This window comes from Rhinopithecus roxellana, chromosome 12, assembly GCF_007565055.1.
Source record: "Rhinopithecus roxellana isolate Shanxi Qingling chromosome 12, ASM756505v1, whole genome shotgun sequence".
NCBI classification, from domain to species: Eukaryota; Metazoa; Chordata; class Mammalia; order Primates; family Cercopithecidae; genus Rhinopithecus; species Rhinopithecus roxellana.
Genome location: NC_044560.1, coordinates 132,885,243 through 132,907,738, shown reverse-complemented (window position 1 = coordinate 132,907,738; position 22,496 = coordinate 132,885,243). Strand labels below are relative to the sequence as shown.

General features: G+C 54.8%; 1 protein-coding gene and 1 non-coding gene across 8 annotated transcripts; one reads left to right on the top strand and one right to left on the bottom strand.

Annotated features, from left to right (window-relative positions):
• Window positions 1-1,158: 1,158 nt before the first annotated feature.
• TRNAI-UAU lies at window positions 1,159-1,251 on the bottom strand. Its single transcript is given in 2 exon segments — window positions 1,159-1,194; window positions 1,214-1,251. It is a non-coding gene; the product is annotated as a tRNA-Ile (tRNA).
• A 183-nt stretch (window positions 1,252-1,434) lies between these two features.
• PLEKHG2 (pleckstrin homology and RhoGEF domain containing G2) lies at window positions 1,435-16,364 on the top strand. 7 transcript variants are annotated; one of them, XM_030913807.1, is made up of 20 exons: window positions 1,435-2,402; window positions 3,076-3,206; window positions 4,009-4,280; window positions 4,359-4,459; window positions 5,263-5,329; window positions 5,466-5,512; window positions 5,759-5,909; window positions 7,531-7,668; window positions 7,883-8,083; window positions 8,710-8,802; window positions 8,893-8,979; window positions 10,597-10,630; window positions 10,721-10,822; window positions 10,920-10,967; window positions 11,046-11,084; window positions 11,250-11,266; window positions 12,807-12,980; window positions 13,424-14,351; window positions 14,431-15,580; window positions 15,939-16,364. In XM_030913807.1, the coding sequence occupies exons 2-20, from the start codon at window positions 3,098-3,100 to the stop codon at window positions 16,276-16,278; spliced, it is 4,098 nt and encodes a 1,365-aa protein (XP_030769667.1). In that variant the 5' UTR covers window positions 1,435-2,402; window positions 3,076-3,097; the 3' UTR covers window positions 16,279-16,364. The 7 variants fall into 7 exon arrangements, with proteins under 7 accessions (XP_030769667.1, XP_030769663.1, XP_010379212.2 ...); XM_030913803.1 differs by having other exon boundaries at window positions 14,431-16,364; XM_010380910.2 differs by having other exon boundaries at window positions 4,012-4,280; window positions 14,431-16,212.
• Window positions 16,365-22,496: the final 6,132 nt, after the last annotated feature.

Below are 22,496 nucleotides of genomic sequence, written 5' to 3'. Positions count from 1 at the left end.
TCACTCTGCTCCAGCCATACTGGCCTCCTAGCTGCTCTACCAAGTCTGGTCTGCTTCATCCATAGGAGCTTTGCACTAGCTATTCCCTCTGCCTGAACACTCCCCAGGTGTCCCCATGGCTCACTCCCCTCCTTCAGGTCTCTGCTCAAAAGTTGTCTTCTCTGAGATCCCCCCCACCACTGCTGTTGCAATCCACACCCCACCTCCAACTACCCCATCCTCCCTACCTTGCTCAACTTTTTCCATGACATTATCATCACCACCTAACATTAAAATGTACTTAATTCTTATGTTGACAGCAATCTGCCTCCCCACTAGAATGTCACGTCCTCAGAGGGCAGGGACTACTTGTTTACTGCCGTATTACACACAGCTAAAGGAAGCCAGGTACATAGTGAATGTTCAATACATGTTAAAAAAACAAGTCGACTCAAAAACGGAAAGGAAACATAGTTTTCCTTTTCAACAGAGGTTGAAAACTCCAAGACAGATAAATATGTTCATCTGTAAAAGAGGCATTAAAAAGAGAGAGAAATACGGAGGAGGCAGTCATATACAGTTTGCCGAGGACACACATCTCCACAAAAGTCAAACTATTTGCACTCAAGTCCATGCCCAGAGCATCTAATAAGAGACGATACCCCCACCTGGTGGCTGAGACGGAAACGGCACCTTCCTACAATACAGAACACCCAAAGGACCTTCGCCAAAGCCCTAGGAGTCTTTTGAGCCCAGTAATTCAAAAGATAGAAACGTTCATTCATTTAAGTGATGTAGATGTTTTGGTTGGTTTATAAGATGTATAAGTTTATAAAAACTGATGAGAAGCCAGGCGCGGTGGCTCAGGCCTGTAATCCCAGCACTTTGGGAGGCGGAGGCGGGCGGATCACCTGAGGTCAGGAGTTCGAGACCAGCCTGACCAACATGGAGAAACCCCGTCTCTACTAAAAATACAAAATTGGCTGGGCGTGGTGGCACATGCCTATAATCCCAGCTAATAGGGAGGCTGAGGCAGGAGAATCGCTTGAACCTGGGAGGCGGAGGTTGCAGTGAGCCGTGATCGTGCCATTGCACTCCAGCCTGGGCAAACAAGAGTGAAACTATGTCTAAAAAATAAAAATAAAAATAAAAAAAAACTGATGAGGAAAAAATTAAAAGTGCTCCAGGTGAGGATCGAACTCACAACCTCGGCATTGCTCCGCTCGCACTGTCATATAAGTACCGCGCGCTAACCGATTGCGCCACTGGAGCTCCGGCCGCACCCCTCCGCCGGGGACTTCTTCAGTGGTTCGTAGCCACGTGACCTCACCGGAGGGCCCCGCCCTGTATTACACAGGCAAATTAAAAACTTTGGATTGACCAATAGGAGACAGTGCATCGCCAGTTCCTGATTCTCACGCCTCGCGGCCCTTGCTGTAAAAGGGAAAAGTCAGCGAGGCGTTTGGAATGTAGGGGTGTCGCCTACCAGAAGGACGCGCCTCCTCATGAATATTCAAAATCAGGGGTGGGGTCTTAACCCTTTGCTGCCGGGCCGGCCGGAAGGCAGCCCCTCCCCCCCGCAGGCGGGAACAGGATGTAAGCCCCGGCGACAGCGGGGGAGGGGAAACCCCGGGCGACCGCCCCCCGCCTCACAGCTGGGACCGGACTCTCCCGCCCCAGATGTGGCGTCGCCGCCGTCACAGGAGCCCCGTGTCACCCAGCCGGGAGCCCGAGGGGTCCAGAGGCTCGGACCCGGGCGTCCGGAATTTCTGCACCGCATCCTGAGAGACCCCGAGGTCCAGGCCCCGGCGCCCAGGCTGGAGGACTTGAGCCATCCAGGTGCGCAGCGCCCCCTCCTGGAGCAGCCGGGAGCCCGGACGTCACCCCGGGGGACCCTGGAGGCCGAGCGCCCCGTATTCCCGGTTTCAAGAACTCAGGATCCAGGACCGCAGACGCCCTCCAGGGCTCCAATCCCAAGACCCCGCGTTGGAGGAACTTGAGATCCGGACTTCTAAGCGCCCCAACCAGTTTTGGGCTGCAGCGTCCATCACTTCAAGGGGACCCAGGACTTTGGGACCCCCCTGTGCTCCAACCTGGAGGGAGTTTCATTCCTGCCCCTGGAATTAGGGGAACTCAGAAATCCACCCCCCACCCCACGGCCCTACCTAGAAGACTCAGGAATGTGGGTCCCCAGCGCCCCCATCTGAGGCTCCAGAGTCGAGGCTCCTAGCATCCCCTACTTAGAACACCGATAAATTCCGACTGCGGGACCCCAGTCTCCGAGAGACCCCAGATTCTATTCCTGGAGCCTGAGAGCCCGAAGTTTACGCCCCTGAGTCTGGGCTCCGCACCTCCCCGGGGACCTCGTCGGGGTCGCGCAGGAGCCGGGCTGCCTCGGGCCGGGGCTTGAGGCTCCCCGGGAGGTGAGGGGGGAGGTGAGGGGCCCAGGCAGACTGGGGGAGGGGGCGGCGCCACTGCTGAACAATGAGGGGGCGTGCCGGCGGGGGGCTAGCCGAGGCGCCGGCGGGAGTTGGGGGCTGGAGGGGTGTGGGAAGGCGCTGGGGAGACTGCGGCTGTGGGGACCGTGATCAGGGTTCGGAGAGACCGGCCGGAGGGGGTGCGAGGGCTCGGGGCCAGCGCCCCAGCGCGCAGCTCTCGGCGGGGGAGGGAGGACCCGTCTGCAGGACCCTGGCATCCGGTCCCCCAGCCTCCGCCCTCCCCTGGGACCTCGCGGCCTCCCGCCCACGGCTTTTCCCAGCCCTGCCCCTCGCCCTCCGCTCCAGCCGGAGCCCAAACGTTCCCAGGATCCCTAAGCCTCCGGCCCCAGACAAACGGGACTCCCCAGACAAACGGGACTCGCAGCTTCTGCGCCTCCTGCTCCGCTCACTCTTCTTTGTCTCAGCCTTTCCATCTTTTCCCCCAGGTTCTCTCTCCTTGTCTCCTTCTTTCTGTCACTTTGTGCCTCCCCCATTAGTTAGTCCCAGGGGCCCCTCCCTGGATTTACACCACGCTGCTAATTCTCAGCCCTCATCTGTGAGTTTGGGCGGCGGAGAGGCCCATGGGGTCGTGATATCCAAGAAGGGGCTCTTTCTGCAGGACTCTGCTGGGCCGCTCAGCCATGCCAGAGGGAGCCCAAGGACTGAGCCTCTCCAAACCCAGCCCAAGCCTCGGGTGTGGCCGAAGAGGTGAAGTGTGTGACTGTGGCACCGCTTGTGAGACTCGGACAGGTGAGCCCAGAGGCAGGGGTGGAGCCTGTGGGGCATTTATTCCTGGGCAATGCTGGCAAAGCAGGGTGATGGAGACAGCCCAAGGCCAACTCGCACAAAGCTCCGAGTCTGGTGGGGGAGGCGGGCCCATCCCCAGGCAATGACAGGCCAGAGGGGGCAGCGCTGGGCAGAGTGGTCAGGGCTGTGATCAGGCTGTGATCGTGGATCCTCCGAGCTCGGAAGGTCAGGGGAAGGTTCCTGGAAGTGGGAACATCTCAACTGAGAAGTGGAAGATTAGGGGGAAGGAGTTGGGCAAAGACAAGGAAGAGTAGTCTACATGCAAGGAACAGCATGTGCAAAGGCCCAGAGGTGAGAAAAGCCTACATGTAAGTGACTGAAAGAAGCTGAGTGTCACTGGAATGCAGAGTGTAAGAAGAAGGGTGGCCGTGGGAAGAGAACTGGCTGGAGGGATCTGTGTCGGCCACATTGCCCAGTGCCCTGTGGATCTGAGGATTTTGGACTTTATCCCCAGGGGCAGGAAGGGGTTATACTCACGGGAGTGACACAGTCAGATGGGCAAATTAATAAAGGTCTACCTAGCTGATTCATGAAGGTGGATTAGAGAAATGGAAGCCAGAAGTCCAGAGAGGACCGTGATGGGAGAGGATGGGACTGGACCAAGGCAGGGCAGTGGGGAGAGGAGGAAAGAACTTGTGGGAAAGCTATTGGACAGGAGTGGGTGAGGGTGTGGGCTGAATGCATGAAAGACTGTGGAAGTCCGGTGCATGGGGAGATTTCTCTGACCTCCTGTTCCACACCCCAGCAGCTCCTGCAGCCCCCACCATGACCTCCCCCCGAGGTTCTGGGAGCTCCACATCCCTGAGCACAGTGGGCTCTGAGGGGGATCCAGCCCCGGGACCCACTCCAGCCTGCTCAGCCTCCAGGCCAGAGCCCCTTCCAGGGCCCCCCATCCGCCTACATCTCTCTCCGGTGGAGATCCCAGGTTCAGCCAAACCCTCAAGGCTGGAGCGTGTGGCCCGGGAGATCGTGGAGACAGAGCGGGCCTATGTCAGAGACCTCCGCAGCATCGTGGAAGTAAGCCAGGCAGACACGCTAGGGCAGTGGGTACCCAGGCCAGCCCCTTGGCTCCCGTAACCCCAGTCATCCCCACAGGACTACCTGGGCCCTCTGCTGGACGGCGGGGTCCTAGGGCTGAGCATGGAGCAGGTGGGCACGCTGTTTGCCAACATTGAGGACATCTACGAGTTCAGCAGGTCAGGGGCAGGGGGGACAGGCAGAGGGCGTTGATTGGTTGGAGGGTCTATTACCTAACCCAAACTTCGGAGCTTCGTAGTGTCCTGTCCAGGCTGGTATGTGGGGTTGTGACATTGGGCAAGAATCAGGGATCATGACTGGGAGTGAGGACCCAGAGTAAGGGAGGGGCATAGGGGATGGGAGTCAGAGGACCTGGATGAAGCCCAAACACTGGGACAGGGTCCCGGCATCAGGACGAGGCCTCAGGCTGTGTCACCTCTGGGCTCATGATGAATCCAAGAATCACGTGGGGCCTGAAGGCCGGGACAGCGTGAGCATGCGTGTGACCCCCTAAGCCTGATTTGCCTGGGACTTTTCCAGTTTTAGCACTGAAAGCCCTCGTCCTAGGAAACTGCTGAGTCCCGGACAAACCAGGATGGTTGGTCGTTGTGGTAAGGAGGACGCTGGGGTCCAAGGATCGTGACACGGAAAAGTGCCTTGACGAGGTCTCCGGATTACAGCAGGATCTTAAGATCATCCTAGCTCTTTAGGTCATGACATGACACCCCTAGGCTCATGCCAGCAGTGACACAAGTTCAAGCTGAGGAATGAGGAGCTGTCCAGGGACAAAGTCTAAGCAGGTTACCGTGTTCCGTGTAGCCCTCAGAGGACCCTTCCTCCGGACGTGACATCCCCTTAGGAGATGCTGGCAGTCAGCAAGCCCCGAGCCCCAGCAGACCACTGGGGCCTCAGCCTCCTGGAGGCCTCCCATGGAGGGGTTCGTGGAGGCAGGCGGTTCCTCACCCTCCCCTCTTCCCCGTAGCGAGCTCCTGGAGGACTTAGAGAACAGCAGCAGCGCTGGGGGCATTGCCGAGTGCTTCGTGCAGAGGGTGAGTGGAGAGTTGGGGGGCTCTCGGTCCTAGATGGGGTCTTTGTAGAGGGGGGAGAGCAGGCTTGGGCTAGGATGGAAGGGGGGTCATGGGAAGCCAGGACCTGGGGTCTCCCTGACTCCCATGTCACCCGCAGAGCGAGGATTTTGACATCTACACATTGTACTGCATGAACTACCCGAGGTGAGGGGCAGGAGCCCCTGCCGGGCCTCAGCCCGTGCCCACAAGCTGATGTGCCAGTCACCCTCCCTCTACCCCCGACCCATCCAGCACCGACCCCTGCCAGGCTGTGACAGTAACTGACCTCTCCCTTACTGCCCCACCCCCTGTCAGACCCTGACCCTTCCCAAACCTTGGCCCCTCCCCAACCCCTCTTGTCCCCACCCACTGGAACTGACGATCCCCCACTGACCTGTGCTGTGCCCCCAGCTCCCTGGCCCTGCTCCGGGAGCTGTCGTTGTCTCCGCCAGCAGCGCTGTGGCTGCAGGAGCGCCAGACCCAGCTTCGCCACTCACTGCCCCTGCAGAGCTTCCTGCTGAAACCTGTCCAGCGCATCCTCAAGTACCATCTGCTGCTGCAGGTCAGCTAGGGCCCCTGGAGCCAGGCTGGGGAGGGCGAGGTCCTGTCCCTTGACCACTGTTGATGCATCTGGAGGGTGGACCCCCTCACCAGTTGGACGAGGCCTGAAGAGGCATCCTCTGACTTTCTGTACCAGGCTGTGCACCTGGGAAGGGATCCAGTCCCTAGAAACTGGGCCAGTGGGCCGGGTGCAGTGGCTCACACCTGTAATCCCAGCATTTTGGGAGGCCGAGGTGAGAAGATCACTTGAGCCCAGAATTTCAAGACCAGGCTGGGCAACATAGCGAAACCTCACCTCTATAAAAATTTTTTTTAAATTAGCCGGGCAGGCCGGGCGCGGTGGCTCAAGCCTGTAATCCCAGCACTTTGGGAGGCCAAGACGGGCGGATCACAAGGTCAGGAGATCGAGACCATCCTGGCTAACATGGTGAAACTCCGTCTCTACTAAAAAATACAAAAAAAAAAAAACTAGCCGGGCGAGGTGGCGGGCGCCTGTAGTCCCAGCTACTTGGGAGACTGAGGCGAGAGAATGGCGTGAATCCGGGAGGCAGCAGAGCTTGCAGTGAGCTGAGATCCGGCCACTGCACTCCAGCCCAGGCAACACAGCGAGATTCCGTCTCAAAAAAATAAAATAAAATAAATTAGCCGGACACAGTGGCTTACAACTGCAGTCCCAGCTACTTGGAGGCTGAGGTGGGAGGATTGTTTGAGCCCGGGAGTTCGAGGCTGTGGTGAGATGTGACTGTGCCACTGCACTCCAGCCTGAGTGATGGAGCAAGACCCTGTCTCAAAAAAGAAAAGAAAGAAAGAAACTGGGCCAGCATTTGGTGTAGGGTCTTGCTGGCAGTGGCGCCTGGCACCAGCTCATTCCACTTCCTGTCTCTGCCTGTTTGTCTTCCTCCATCTCTGCCCCTACCTTTTTTTTTTTGAGATGGAGTTTCGCTCCTGTTGTCCAGGCTGGAGTGCAATGGCGCGACTGCAACCTCCACCTCTTGGGTTCAAGAGATTCTCCTGCCTCAGCCTCCTGAGTAACTGGGATTGCAGGCATGTGCCACCATGCCTGACTAATTTTGTTTTCTTTTTTTTTTTGTATTTTTAGTAGAGACAGGGTTTCACTACGTTGGCCAGGCTGGTCTCGAACTCCTAACCTCAGATGATCCACCTGCCTCGGCCTTCCAAAGTGCTGGGATTACAGGCGTGAGCCACAGCGCCCCGTCCTACCTTTTTTTTTCCCTTTGAGATGGAGTTTCGCTCTTGTGGACCAGGCTAGAGTGCAGTGGTGCAATCTTGGCTCACTGCAACCTCCATCTCCTGTGTTCAAGTGATTCTCCTGAATCAGCCTCCTGAGTAGCTAGGATTGCAGGCGCACACCACCATGCTCGGCTAATTTTTGTATTTTTAATAGGGACGGGGTTTCACTATGTTGGCCAGGTTAGTCTTGAACGCCTGGCCTCAGGTGATTTGCCCACCTCAGCCTCCCAAAATGCTGGGATTACAGATGTAAGCCACTGCGCCTGGCCTCTGCCCCTATCTTTATATTTCTCCATCTCCTGTTGCTCTCATTCTCTTTTGCTTTCTCTGTTTTTCTCCCCATCCCTGTGTGCCTGGTGGCTGTCTGACAGGAACTAGGGAAGCACTGGGCGGAGGGCCCAGGCGCTGGGGGCCGCGAGATGGTGGAGGAAGCTATTGTGTCCATGACAGCGGTTGCCTGGTACATCAACGACATGAAGCGCAAGCAGGAGCATGCGGCGCGCCTCCAGGTGGCCCCAGGGTGGGGCTGGGGCTTGCTGGATGAGGGAGTGAGCGAGGGGGCCTTGGGGACGGGTGGGGGGATATCAGTGCCTCAGAGGTTGCCTTGGAGGGTTGGCTGGGACAGCACGGCCCTGTTGCTAACCACCCTGTTTTGGTGTGTATGTGTGTGCTACCTACCTATGCTTGTCTCTGTGCCCGGCGCACCTGGCGGTGTCCCGGCAGGAAGTGCAGCGGCGGCTGGGTGGCTGGACTGGCCCGGAGCTCAGTGCTTTTGGGGAGCTGGTGCTGGAGGGCGCGTTCCGAGGAGGTGGAGGGGGCGGCCCCCGGTTACGAGGGGGTGAGCGGCTGCTCTTCCTGTTCTCTCGGATGCTGCTGGTGGCCAAGCGCAGGGGGCTGGAGTACACCTACAAAGGCCACATCTTCGTGAGTTTGGGGATGGGGTGCGGCTAGAGTACTACCTACAAAGTATACCCCAAATACTTGTATCTGTGTGCCCAGTGGTGTGGGCCAGGGGACCCTGCCACATTTTCTTGAGTTAGAGAATGGAGATCAAGGGAAGGTTTCTTTCTAGTACATAGAATAAGAGCTGCCCCAATTAAGAGAAAAAGGAAGAAGGCTGGGCGTGGTGGCTCATTCCTGTAATCTCAGCACTTTGAGAGGTCGAGACCAGCAGATCACTTGAAGTCAGGAGTTCGAGGCCAGCCTAGCTAACAGGGTGAAACCCCGTCTCTACTAAAAATACAAAAATTAGCTGGGTGTGGTGGCAAGTGCCTGTAATCCCAGCTACTGGGGAGGCTGAGGCAGGAGAATTACTTGAACCCAGGAGGCAGAGGTTGCAATGAACCAGGATTGTGCCACTGCACTCCAGCCTGGGTGACAGAGCGAGGCTCCGTCTCAAAAAAAAAAGGGAGAGGAAACCCACCATACAGCCTTATGGGGTACATCTTCCTAGGGAGTAGGACCCGGATACACCTCCAAGGGTGTCTCCTTACAAGGGGCATCACTGAGCCCAAGGACTCTGAGCTTGCTGCCCCTCTCTTTCCTTCCAGTGCTGCAACCTGAGCGTGAGCGAGAGTCCCCGAGACCCTCTAGGGTTCAAGGTGTCTGATCTGACCATTCCCAAGCACAGACACCTGCTCCAGGTGAGCATGTAGTGGGGTCAGACTGGCAGGGATCCCCCAACCTCGAGACCTCACACCTGGCCCCCTGACTCTACTGCAACCCACTCCCAGGCCAAGAACCAAGAAGAGAAGAGGCTGTGGATTCACTGTCTCCAGCGCCTCTTCTTTGAGAACCACCCTGCCTCCATCCCTGCCAAGGTACAGCTCCCGCCACAGCCAGGGGCCCTCTGAGTGCTGGAGACACCATCCCCCAATAGTACTAGGAGACGCCCCTGCCCAATGCCAGAGCAGTCTCTTATAATGTGATTGCTAAAAGTGCAGAATTCCGCTACTGGGGTTTGAATCTTAGCTCTACCATGTCCCTGCTTTGTGACCCTGGGCAAGTAACTTAACCTCTCTGAGCCTTAACTTCCTCACCTAGAGGAATGATAGCACCTTCATCCTAGGGTTGTGGTGATGATTAATGGTCACCAGCCCCGTCGTCGTGGGCTTGACCAATAGAAGCTCCCATCAGCTGGCTGTGGCGGCTCATGTCTTATAATCCCAGCACTTCAAGGGGGTGATGTGGGAGGATGACCCGACCCCAGGAGCTCGATACCAGCTTGGGCAACGTAGTGAGACCCTGTCTCTAAAAAACATTTTTTAATTAGCTGAGGCTGGCCAGGCACGGTGGCTCACGCCTGTAATCCCAGCATTTTGGGAGGCCAAGGCAGGCGGATCACCTGAGGTCGGGAGTTCAAGACCAGCCTTACCAACATGGAGAAACCCCGTCTCTACTAAAAAAAATACAAAATTGGGCTGGGCACGGTGGCTCATGCCTGTAATCCCAGCACTTTGGGAGGCCGAGGCGGGTGTATCATGAGGTCCGGAGATCGAGACCATCTTGCCTAACACGGTAAAACCCCATCTCTACCAAAAATACAAAAAATTAGCCAGGCATGGTGGTGGGCGCCTGTAGTCCCAGCTACTTGGGAGCCAGGAGAATGGTGTGAACCCAGGAGGCGGAGGTTGCAGTGAGCCGAGATCGTGCCACTGCACTCCAGACTGGGCGACAGAGTGAGACTCCGTCTCAAAAGAAAAAATTACAAAATCAGCCAGGCATGGTGGTGCATGCCTGTAATCCCAGCTACTTGGGAGGCTAAGGCAGGAGAATTGCTTGAACCCGGGAGGCGGAGGTTGCGGTGAGCCGAGATCACGCCATTGCACTCCAGCCTGGGCAATAAGAGCAAAACTCCGTCTCAAAAAAATAATTAAATTAAATTAAAGTAAATTAAAATAAAATAAAATAGCTGGGCTGGGCGTGGTGGCTCACGCCTGTAATCCTAGCACTTCGGGAGTCCAAGGCAGGTGGATCACCTGAGATTAGGAGTTTGAAACCAACTTGGCCAACATGTTGAAACCCCGTCTCTACTAAAAACACAAAAATTACTGGGCGTGGTAGCGGGCACCTGTACTCCCAGCAACTCAAGAGGCTGAGGCAGGAGAATCGCTCAAACCAGGAGGCAGAGGTTGCAGTGAGCCGAGATCGCACCTTTGCACTCCAACCTTAGCTGGCTGTGGTGGTGCACATCTGAAATCCCAGCTACTCAGGAGGGTGAGGTGGGAGGATCACTTGATCCCAGGAAGTAGAGGCTGGAGGGAGCTATGATTGCACCACTGTACTCCAACCTGGTGGATAGAGCAAGATCATTAAAAAAAAAAAAAAAAAAAAAAAAGAACAGCACCCATTAATGGGCATGACTGCGGTGCTTAAAGCATCCTCCCTGTGATACTCCAAAATCGACCCACCTCAGCCCTCATCCTCCTGTCTTTCAGGCAAAGCAAGTTCTCCTTGAAAACAGCCTGCATTGTGAGTTGGGGCCTTGGGCTGGGAGGGTGTGGAAGTAGAGGAATTACTTCCAAGAAAAGTTGGCTCTTAGCCCCAAAACTCTCCCCACAGGTGCCCCCAAAAGTAAGCCTGTCCCAGAGCCCCTGACACCCCCACTTGGGTCTCCTCGACCTCGAGATGCTAGAAGTTTTACCCCTGGGCGAAGGAACACAGGTAAAGGCGGTGGATCCCTGAGTCCCGGCCCTCAGCCCTCACTTCCCTAGGACCCGGGAGCTGGGCTCACGCAGGGCTCTGGCCCTCCCTCCCACAGCTCCATCTCCTGGGCCCTCTGTGATCCGCCGAGGCCGCAGGCAGTCTGGTGAGCGCTCACCCCTAAGGGTGATCCAGGCATCGGGGTGGGAGCTGGGCTCCTGACATCACTGTGTCCTCCCCGCAGAGCCGGTGAAGGACCCTTATGTCATGTTCCCACAGAACGGTCAGTGACTGCCCTGGCTTAGCCTGGTCCATCCCTGTCTGTCTCCTGGCGGGATGTCTGTGGTGGGTTGGGGAGGGGTGGTCGCTTCAGCTCATCAGTTAAGGGGGATCACCTTTTTTCCCTTACATCTCACTAATGTTTTTCTCTCTATCTCTCCATCCTCAGCTAAGCATGGATTCAAGGTAAGAGATATCTCGAGATAGGGTCTGGGCACCTTGACTTCTGGGTCTGATAGAGAAGGGAGCCTGAGTTCCAAAATCCTGGGTCTGAATGAGAAGGGGATTGGGGCCAGACAGAATAGCTCATGCCTGTAATCTCAGTACTTTGGGAGGTCAAGGCAGGAGGATTGCTTGAGCCCAGGAGTTTGAGACCAGCCTGGGCAACATGGCAAAACCCCATCCCTACAAAAAGTACAAAAAAATTAGTCGGGCACACCAGTGCATACCCATAGTCCCAGCTACTCAGGAGGCTGAGGTAGGAGGATTGCTTGAGCTTGAGAGGCAGAGGTTGCAATGAGCTGAGGTCGAGCCACTGCACTCCAGCCTGGGTGACAATGAGACTCTATCTCAAATAAATAAATAAAAATTTTAAAAGAAAAATTAAAAAAAATTTTTTTGATTGAGCCAGCCATGGTGGCTCACACCTGTAATCCCAGCACTTTGAGAGGCCGAGGCGGGTGGATCACCTGAGGTCAGGAGTTCGAGACCAACCCAGCCAACAAGGAGAAACCCCGTCTCTACTAAAAATACAAAAATTAGCTGGGCATGGTGGCAGCCACCTGTAATCCCAGCTACTCAGGAGGCTGAGGCAGGAGAATTGCTTGAAGCTGGGAGGTAGAGGTTGCAGTGAGCCGACATCGAGCCACTGCACTCCAGCCTGGGTGACAGAGCGAGACTCCGTCTCAAAAAAAGTAAATAAATAAAAAATAAATTAGCTGGGCATGGTGGCAGGCACCTGTAATCCCAGCTACTTGGAGGCTGAGGCAGGAGAATGGCGTGAACCTGGGAGGCAGAGCTTGCAGTGAGCCAAGTTCGCGCCACTGCACTCCAGCCTGGGCGACAGAGCGAGACTCTGTCTCAAAAAGAAAAAAAAATTTAAAAAATTGGCCAGCCTGGGTGACAGAGCAAGACCCTGTCTCAAATAAATAAATAAATAAACAAAACTTAAAAGGAAAAAAAAATTGGCCAGGTATGATGGCACACACCTGTAGTCCCAGCTACTCAGGAGGCTGAGGTGGGAGGATTGCTTGGACCCAGGAGGTCGAAGCTGCAGTGAGCTATGATCGCACCATTGCACTTCAGCCTGGGCAACAGAGTAAGACCCTGTCTAAAAAAAAAAAAAATCCGGGCACGGTGGCTCACACCTGTAATCCTAGCACTTTAGGAGGCTGAGGCAGACGGATCACTTGAGGTCAAGAGTTTGCAACCAGCCTGGGCAACATGGTGAAACCCCATCCCTACTAAAAATACAAATACTAGCCAGACATTGTGGCAGGTGCCTGTAATCCCAGCTACTCAGGAGGCTGAGGCGGGAGAATCGCTTGAACCGGGGAGGCGGAGGTTGCAGTGAGCAGAGATGGCGCCATTGCGCTCCAGGCTGGGCAACAGAGCGAGACTCCATCTCAAAACAAACAAACACAAATGAAGGGGATTGGGGCTTGGGGTCCTCTATGTGAGGGAGGAGTCTCGGCTTTTGCCTTCCATTGCTTTCCCTCCTTCACAGCATGCTGGCAGCGAAGGTGAACTCTACCCCTCAGAATCTCAGCCACCAGTTTCAGGCTCAGGACCGCCTGAGGACCTAGAGGATGCTGGACCTCCAACACTGGACCCCTCTGGGACCTCAATCACTGAAGAAATCCTGGAACTGCTGAATCAGCGAGGCCTTCGAGATCCAGGGGTGAGCTGGCTGTCCCATCATGGTGTCCTTGGGCCTCTGGGTGTGGCCACACAGACCAGGGACCAGGTAGGCCAGCCCATGCTCATACTTTTTTTTTTTTTTTTTTGAGATGGAGTCTTGCTCTGTTGCCCAGGCTGGAGTGCAGTGGCGCAATCTTGGCTCACTGCAAGCTCTGCCTCCCAGGTTCAAACGATTCTCCTGCCTCAACCTCCTGAGTAGCTGGGACTACAGGTGCCTGCCACCACGCCCGGCTAATTTTTTTTTTTTTTTCTGTATTTTTAGTAGAGACAGGGTTTCACTGTGTTGGCCAGGCTGGTCTTGAACTCCTGACCTCAAGTGACCCGCCAGCCTCGGCCTCCAAAAATGCTGAGATTACAGGCATGAGCCACCGTGCCCGGCCACCATGCTGATATCTTTGGCTTCTTCTCCTGTGCCCACTATAGCCATCCACACATGACGTTCCCAAGTTTTCAAGAGACTCCCAGGTGCCTGGCGACAGCGAAACCCTCACATTCCAAGCCCTGCCCAGCCGGGACTCTTCTGAAGAGGAGGAGGAGGAGGAGGAGGAGGAAGGACTGGAGATGGATGAACGGGGGCCTTCCCCACTCCATGTCCTGGAGGGGCTCGAAAGTTCCAGTGCAGCTGAAATGCCCAACATTCCCTGCCTTACCAAAATTCCTGACGTGCCCAACCTTCCTGAAATTCCCAGCCGCTGTGAAATTCCCGAAGGTCCCCACCTTCCTAGTGTCTCCGACATTTCCGGTGTTTTTGAGATGCCCTGCCTTCCAGCCATGCCTAGTGTCCCCGACACCCCCAGTCTTTCTAGCACTCCCACCCTCCCCTGTGACTCCTGGCTCCAGGGGCCTCTGCAGGAACCAGTTGAGGCTCCAGTCACCAGGAGAGAACTGTTCTCTGGAAGCAATCCTGGGAAACTGGGAGAGTCGCCCTCAGGAGGCAAGGCAGGGCCAGAGGAGGATGAAGAAGGGGTATCATACCCAGACTTCCAGCCCCAGGATGTCACCCAACATCAGGGATTCCCAGCTGAGCTGGCATTCCGCTCTTGCTCAGAAATCCGGAGCGCCTGGCAGGCATTGGAGCAGGGGCAGCTGGCCCGGCCAGGCTTCCCAGAGCCACTGCTGATCCTGGAGGATTCGGATCTGGGTGGAGACAGCGGGAGTGGGAAGGCCGGAGCCCAGTGTTCGGAAAGGACAGCATCCCGAGTGCGAGAGCTGGCCCGGCTTTACAGTGAGCGGATCCAGCAGATGCAGCGGGCGGAGACTCGGGCATCGGCCAACGCCCCCCGCCGCCGGCCTCGGGTTCTGGCCCAACCCCAGCCGTCCCCCTGTCTGCCCCAGGAGCAGGCGGAGCCAGGTGAAGTCCGGGTACGTGGTTGGCAGAGGTGGTCCCCGCTGGGGTAGTGGTCCTGACTTGATCCTCTTTTTGCATTCAGGGCTCCTGCCTGCCTTTGGACACGTGCTGGTGTGTGAGTTGGCCTTCCCGCTGACATGTGCCCAGGAGTCTGTCCCCCTGGGTCCTGCTGCCTGGGTTCAAGCTGCCATACCTTTGTCGAAGCAGGGAGGCAGCCCGGATAGCCAAGGTCTACATGTTTCAAATTTGCCTAAGCAAGACCATCCGGGCATCCACGTTTCAGCTGCTACCCTTCTGCCTGAACAAGGAGGTTCCCAGCATGTCCAGGCTCCAGCCGCTACACCTTTGCCCAAGCAGGAATGCCCCCTACACCTTCAGGTGCCGGCTCTTACAAGTTTCCCTGATCCAGGCCACCTGGAAACCCAAGTTCCAGCTACCACTCCTTTGCCTGAGCATAGAAGTCACGTGGCTATACCAGCTCCATCCACCGCCTTTTGTCCTGAGCAGGGACGCTGTGTGGACATCCACGTTCCCACCACTCCAGCTTTGCCCAAGGAGATTTGTTCTGATTTCACAGTTTCAGCCACCACTCCTGTGCCCAAGCAAGAAGGTCACCTAGACAGCAAGAGCTCAACCAATATCCCACTAACAAAGCAAGGAGGTTCCAGGGATGTTCCGGGCCCAGACCCTGTCTGCAGTCAACCCATCCAGCCTTTGTCTTTGCATGGAAGCAGCCTGGACCCCCAGGGCCCAGGCAACACCCCACCGCCCTTGCCATGTCATCTCCCAGACCTTCAGATTCCAGGTACCTCACCTTTGCCTGCACATGAAGGCCACCTGGACCATGGGATCCCAGCCAACGCCCCACTGTCTCTGTCCCAGGACCTTCCAGACACTCGGGTTCCAGCTACCACACCTTTGCCCCTGCCACAAGGCCTCACAGACATCTGGGTCCAAGCCCTCCCAACTTCACCCAAGCAGGGAAGCCTCCCAGACATCCAGGGTCCAGCGGCTACACCTCCACTTCAGGAGCCAACCCTTACAGATACACAGGTCCAAAAACTCACACCTTTGTTGGAGCAGAAGAGCCTCACAGATGCCCATGATCCAGCTGCCACACCTTTACCTGAGAGAGGAGGCTCTCTAGACATTCAGGGCCTCTTACCCACCCCATTTCAGACCACCATGGTTTTGTCCAAACCAGGAGGCTCCTTAGCCTCTCATGTTGCCAGGTTGGAGTCTTCAGACTTGACCCCACCTCATAGTCCCCCACCTTCCAGCCGTCAGCTCCTGGGTCCCAATGCAGCTGCCCTCTCCAGATACCTGGCAGCCTCATATATTAGCCAGAGCCTGGCTCGGCGGCAGGGGCCTGGGGGAGGGGTCCCCGCAGCCTCCCGGGGCTCCTGGTCCTCCTCTGCTCCCACGTCACGGGCATCTTCGCCGCCCCCCCAGCCCCAGCCACCACCTCCCCCAGCCAGGCGGCTCAGCTATGCCACGACGGTTAATATCCATGTGGGTGGAGGTGGGCGGCTGCGGCCAGCCAAGGCCCAGGTCCGGTTGAACCACCCTGCTCTCTTGGCCTCCACACAGGAATCTATGGGCCTTCGCAGGGCCCAGGGGTCTCCTGATGCCCGCTTCCATATGTGAGCCAGGACATGAGACTTCCCCAAAGCAAAGACTTCAGCCAGATGCCATAGACCCTCAGAACTTGGCCCGGAAGTCCAGACACTGGACGCAGGCCTCAAAACTGCTGCGGCTTTCCAGCTCCTGGTTTCTGTGTCGGCGAATGGCCCTTCTTGCCTTGATCCACAGGGATGGGGAAGGGAATATCATCAATGTTTTGTTAATACTGATTGTTTCATGCGATGATGTGTATTTTCCCATTCTGGAGGCTGTGGGGGATGACAAGACAATGAATGGGAAAGTCTAACACAGAACAAATCAGTGATTCTGAACACTTGGAGAATCTCAGACTCCTTTGAGAATTATTGGAAAATGGATCCACTATCATTTGGAGTGTGATTTCAGCAGGTGTGTGAACTGCTTGACGCCCATTCAGGAAAGCCAAGTTAAGAAGCTCTGCTTCAAGTAGACCCTAGAAATCCATTCCCTTAGCAATTTATACAGTTAACATCTCCCACCATCCGTTCATCTCTCCCACCCTGCCATCTCCACCTGTCCATCCAGCTGTTGCTCCATCTAACTTTCCCTCTCCATCTACCCATCTTCCAGTCCCTCATCTCACCTACCTACCTTGCTTATCCAACTGTCTGCCCTCTTCACCCACCCATCCCTTTATCATTCTACCCCCATCTGGCATACCATCCCTCCCTCCATTTATCCATCATCCCACTTACCCATCTTCTCCATCCAGCACTCCATCCATCCATCTCTCCCTACATATTTCCATCTGTGTCCATTCATCCACTCATTTTGCCATCCATACATATTCACCCAGCCATCTCTCAATCCATCGACATACCCATCCCTCCCTCACTAGACTCTTCTGGGTCTTAGTACTATGACACTTCAGAGACAATTCCATGCTGATACAGGGGAGATCAATTTTGGGGTTCTGGAATAAGTCTGTCCCACATCTGTCTTGATTTCCCTTGGCATCCTCCCCACCAGTTCCTCATGAATATCCCGGTTCTTGTGCCCACTCACATACCTCAGATCCCTTCACTCCTCCCCCCAGTTGGCAGCCTCTACAATTCATCCACGTTTCCTCCCCCAGCAAAATAATTCAGGTCGTGGAGACAAAAGGCTTTTATGTTAGGTTCTGTCTGCCCCCTTGTTCCAGCAGTGGTATGCCCAGTGAGAGGCACAATTTAAGCAGTGTCTTTGGTGCTGATACTAGCTGCTTTCATCAAATACTTAGCATCTTGTGCTTTAGCATGTTATTTATGTAAGCTCCCCTAGGATTCTCTAATGCACCCTGGTATCCTGGCTATGAATTCAAGTCCCATCTTTACTTATTTGGTGTGGGTCCTCCCTCTGAGCCGGTTTTCTCATCTACAAAATGAAGACAACAGTACTTCCCTCCTGGGATCATTGAAAGATTTAGGGAGCGTATCCTCCCACTTCCCAAATATGTTTGAACCTCTGACTTGCTTAGGAGCATCATTCAAATCACAGATCTAGTCCCGACTTACTGAATCAGGACCCCCAGGGCAGGAGGAGCTTGGGAATCTGAATTTTTTTTTTTTTTTTTGAGATAGAGTCTCACTCTGTCACCCGGGCTTGAGTGCAATGGGGCAATCTTGGCTCATTGCAACCTCCACCTGCTGGGTTCAAGCAATTCTCATGCCTCAGCCTCCTGACATAGCTGGGATTACAGGTGTGCACCACCACGCTCAGATAATTTTTGTAATTTTAGTAAAGACAGGGTTTCACCATGTTGGCCCAGGCTGGTCTCAAGTTCCTGACCTCAAGTGATCTGCCCACCTTGGCCTCCCAAAGTGCTGGCATTACAGGCATGAGCTATCATGCTTTCCTGGGAATCTGAATTTTTTTTTTTTTTAAACGGAGTTTCCCTCTTGTCGCCCAGGCTGGAGTGCAATAGCACGATCTCAGCTCACTGCAACCTCTGCCTCCCGGGTTCAAGTGATTCTCCTGCCTCAGCTTCCCAAGTAGCTGGGATTACAGGCACCCACCACCACCCCCAGCTAATTTTTGTATTTTGTAGTAGAGACGGGTTTTCACCATATTGTCCAGGCCATAGTGGTCTTGAACTCGACCTCAGATGATCCGCCTGCCTCGGCCTCCCAAAGTGCTGGGAATACAGGCGTGAGCCACCACACCCTGCCCAGGAATCTGAATTTTCAGCAATCAGTTAACAGCAAATAAGCTGCGATTTACTGGGTACTAAGCACATACTATGAGCATTACAGCCATTTTATATAAGCTCATTCACTGTCCTCATAACATCCCTAATATGCAAGTGAGCATGTTTTTTAATCCTCAATCTGTGCCTGCCTCAGTGAGGAAATTGAGGCAGGCACAGAGAGGCTAAGGGATTTGCCTAGTCACACAGCTAGGAAGGTGCAGCACTGAGACTTGAATCCACACAGCTTGGCTCAAGTCTACCATTAAATTTGTTTGTCCTGGCTAGGTGCGGTGGCTCATGCCTGTAATCCCAACAGTTTGTGAGGCCGAGGCAGGTGGATAACGAGGTGAGGAGTTCGAGACCACACCAGCCTGGCCAACATGGTGAAATCCCGTGTCTACTAAAAATACAAAAAGCCAGGCGTGGTAGGCGCCTGTAATCCCAGCTACTCATGAAGCTGAGGCAGGAGAATCACTTTAACCCGAAAAGCAGAGGTTGCAGTGAACAGAGATCATGCCACTGCACTCCAGCCTGGGAGACAAGCAAAACTCCGTCTCAAAAAAATAAAATAGGCCGGGCGTGGTGGCTTAAGCCTGTAATCCCAGCACTTTGGGAGGCCGAGACGGGCGGATCACGAGGTCAGGAGATCGAGACCATCCTGGCTGACAGTGAAACCCCGTCTCTACTAAAAAAAATTTAAAAAACTAGCCGGGCGAGGTGGCGGGCACCTGTAGTCCCACCTACTCGGGAGGCTGAGGCAGGAGAATGGCGTAAACCCGGAAGGAGGAGCTTGCAGTGAGCTGAGATCGTGCCACTGCACTCCAGCCTGGGCAACAGAGCGAGACTCCGTCTCAAAAACAAATAAATAAAAATAAAAATAAAATAAAATCCATAAATGTGCCTGTCCTGTGCCGGGTGCTGTTCTTGCCAGTGGGGATACAAGAGAGAACACTGCCTTGCCAGCATGAGGCTTGTGGCCTGGTGCTGTGCACGCCTCAGGGGATTCTGATAATTAGCTGAGTACAGTTGCCAGCACAGGGCCTGGCTCAATAAATATTAGCTGCTGGCTTCTGCTCACTTACTGTTTATTGACTGGCTACTGTACACCAGGGCCAGGGCTGTGTCCTGGGGGCCCCGGGGCGACAGAGGTGAACTCCTCAGCCTGGAATGATCCACTCCACTGCAGCCTCCCCAAGGTCAGGACCGCAGCCGATGCGCCCCTCCTCCGCCCCAGCTGCACATTCCCGGCTGAAGGAAGTTCTCAGCCTGGCTTGGGCTTCCAGCAGCGTCGGAATTCCCGGTATTCGAGGAGGCAGGGAGGGAGAAGGGGCCTGTCTACTCCAAGGCCTGGAGCTGGGAAGGAGAGGCAAGCCCCTTTCCAGTCCAGATGTGTCCCAGCTGTGCCTCTGGGAAAGCACCAGGAGCCTCAATAAGGGGGTCTCTGGACCCCCCGGGAAAACCACGGGCGCCAGGCTTGCCTCCGCCCTCCTCCTGGTGTCTGTGAATTCCCTTCCTCCCTCCCGCCCAACTCCTACTGCTGCTTCTCGGCCCCAGCTCCGTCACCTCCTCAGGAATACTTTTCCTGCTGGCCTACCTTGGTTCCCAGCCCAGTCCTCATCAGAGCTACAGCTAAATCAGGTTCCGAAAGGATAAGGATCGTGCCCGCTGTCCTCTCCGGGACATTTAGGTTAATACCAGCTAAACCTAGTTAAAACGAGTTAACTCTGGCTGCAATGCAAAACTTGGCGAGCTGCAAAACATTTTGCCCCTAGGGTAGCTTTCTCATCCTGTGTCACCAACCTCACAGGGATGTGGATACCTCCAACAACCTGATGCTCCATGAACCCCACTCCATTACTTTACTTTTCTTTTTTTTTTTGAGGAGGAGTCTTACTCTGTCGCCCAGAGCTGGACTGCAGTGGCGCAATGTCGGCTCACTGCGACATCTACCTCCTGGATTCAAGTGATTCTCCTGCCTCAGCCTCCAGAGTAGCTGGGACTACAGGCGCGTGCCACCATGCTCAGCTAATTTTGTACTTTTAGTACAGATGGAGTTTCACCATGTTGGCCAGGCTGGTGTCCAACTCCTGACCTCAAGTGATCCGCCTGCTTCTGCCTCCCAAAGTGCTGGGATTACAAGAATGAGTCGTTGCGCCTGGCCCCCCACTCCTTTACTTTTTATTAAATTTAATTAGTTAATTAATTAATTTGAGACGAAGTCTCTCTCTGTTGCTCAGGCTGGAGTGCAGTGGCACGATCTTGGCTTACTGCAAACTCTGCTTCTGTGGTTCAAGCGATTCTCCTGCCTCAACCTCCAGAGTAGCTGGGACTACAGGCACCCGCCACGACGCCTGGCTTTTTTTTTTTTTTTTCTTCTTTTTTGTATTTTTAGTAGACACCAGGTTTCACCATGTTGGCAAGGCTGATCTCGAACTCCTGATCTCAGGTAATCCACCTGCCTTGGCCTCCCAAAGTGCTGGAATTACAGACGTGAGCGACCGGGCCGGCCCCCCACTCCTTTTACGTATCCTGTGTCAGTGCTGTCCCATACAACCTTCCTCGATGATGGAAATGTTCTAATTTGTGCAGCCCCGCTTAGTAGCCATACATAGTTTCTGAACACTGGGTACTGTATCAACTAGGGTAGATACATAGAAAATGAGCAAGAGGACAAAAAATCTCGAGTTGTTAAACGTTCCCCCTGAGCATCTAAGTGCTGGACCTCCCTATTGCCTGCAGAGGCTGGAACTAGGAAGTAGAGATCACTGCGCTCCCCAAACAATGAAGTTCACTAGCTTCCTATGAGTCATTAGCCACTCAACTAAGCTCTCACTTAACGTCATCAATAGGTTCTTGGAAACTGTGACCTTAAGCGAAAGGACGTATAAGGAAACCAATTTGTTTAAAAGACTGTTATTACAGGATCTGCTTTGTTTTGCTTAAGTCTATTTCCGAGCACCTATCCAAGACGCTGAGGATGCACTGTGCTTTGAAGCCCAACTCCTCCTCCAGCACCGGCAGCAACCCTTGCGTCATCTGTGACTCCTTGGGAGGGGAAAGAGGGCTGTGGTCCCTCAGTGGCCCATGATGAGCACATGGCCCGCCACAGGTGTTCAAGGGAAGCGAATGAGCAAGTTGAGGCGATAGGCACCCGAAAATAACTCACCACACTGTAATCCCAGCACTTTGGGAGGCCGAGACGGGCGGATCACGAGGTCAGGAGATCGAGACCATCCTGGCTAACACGGTGAAACCCCGTCTCTACTAAAAATTACAAAAAAAACTAGCCGGGCGAGGCGGCGGGCGCCTGTAGTCCCAGCTACTCGGGAGGCTGAGGCAGGAGAACGGCGTAAACCCGGGATGCGGAGCTTGCAGTGAGCGGAGATCGCGCCACTGCACTGCAGCCTGGGCGACAGAGCGAGACTCCGTCTCAAAAAAAAAAAGAAAAACATAAAAAAATAACTCACCACAGACATGGTGTTCTCCCTGACTATTCCTACCGGCCAGCAGCCCCTGGTTCCCATGTCCTCTCCCTCAAGGAGCCCACGTGACTCCTCCAGGCTGTCAGGCACCGCCTGACTCCCACAGCCTTCTGTACTCTTCCCGCAAGCGGCTACCCTGACTCCTTAGCTCCTCATATTGAGGGGCCACAGAGTAGAGATAGGGCCTCTTGGGCAGATTTGTGACAACTTAAACTGGTAGTCAAGAACCTGGGCTCCAGGTCAGGCGTGGTGGCTCACGCCTGTTAATCCCAGCACTTTGAGAGGCCAAGGCAGGAGGATCACCTGAGGTCGGGAGTTCAAGACCAGCCTGGATAACATAGTGAAACCCTTCTCTACTAAAAATACAAATATCAGTCAAACATGGTGGCGCTCGCCTGTAGTCCCAGCTACACGGGAGGCTGAGGCAGGAGAATTGCTTGAACCCGGGAGGCGGAGGTTGCAGTAAGCTGAGATCACGCCATTGTACTCCGGCCTGGGCGACAAGAGCAAAACTCCATCTCAAAAAAATAAAAATAAATTAAAAAAAGAAAAAGAAAAAGAACCTGGGCTCTTCTACAGCCCAGTTGCCTGTCCAAAATGCCACTTTGGGCCCGGCATGGTAGCTCACGCTTGTAATCCCAGCACTTTGGGAGGCTGAGGCGGGAGGATCACTTGAAGATAGGAGTTTGAGACCAGCCTTACCAACATAGTGAAACCCCATCTCTACTAAAAATACAAAAATTAGGCCAGGAACGGTGGCTGCCACCTGTAATCCCAGCATTTTGGGAGGTCAAGGTGGTCAGATCCCAAGGTCAGGAGTTAGAGACCAGCCTAGCC

What these genes read in the sequence shown, in the direction of transcription:
- PLEKHG2 (XM_030913803.1), top strand. Translation starts at nt 3,098, where the DNA reads ATGCCAGAGGGAGCCCAAGGACTGAGCCTCTCCAAACCCAGCCCAAGC. An exon ending in ACCTCCGCAGCATCGTGGAA is followed by an intron (nt 4,281 to 4,358) that starts GTAAGCCAGGCA and finishes TCATCCCCACAG; the next exon opens with GACTACCTGGGCCCTCTGCT. An exon ending in AGCACAGACACCTGCTCCAG is followed by an intron (nt 8,803 to 8,892) that starts GTGAGCATGTAG and finishes ACCCACTCCCAG; the next exon opens with GCCAAGAACCAAGAAGAGAA.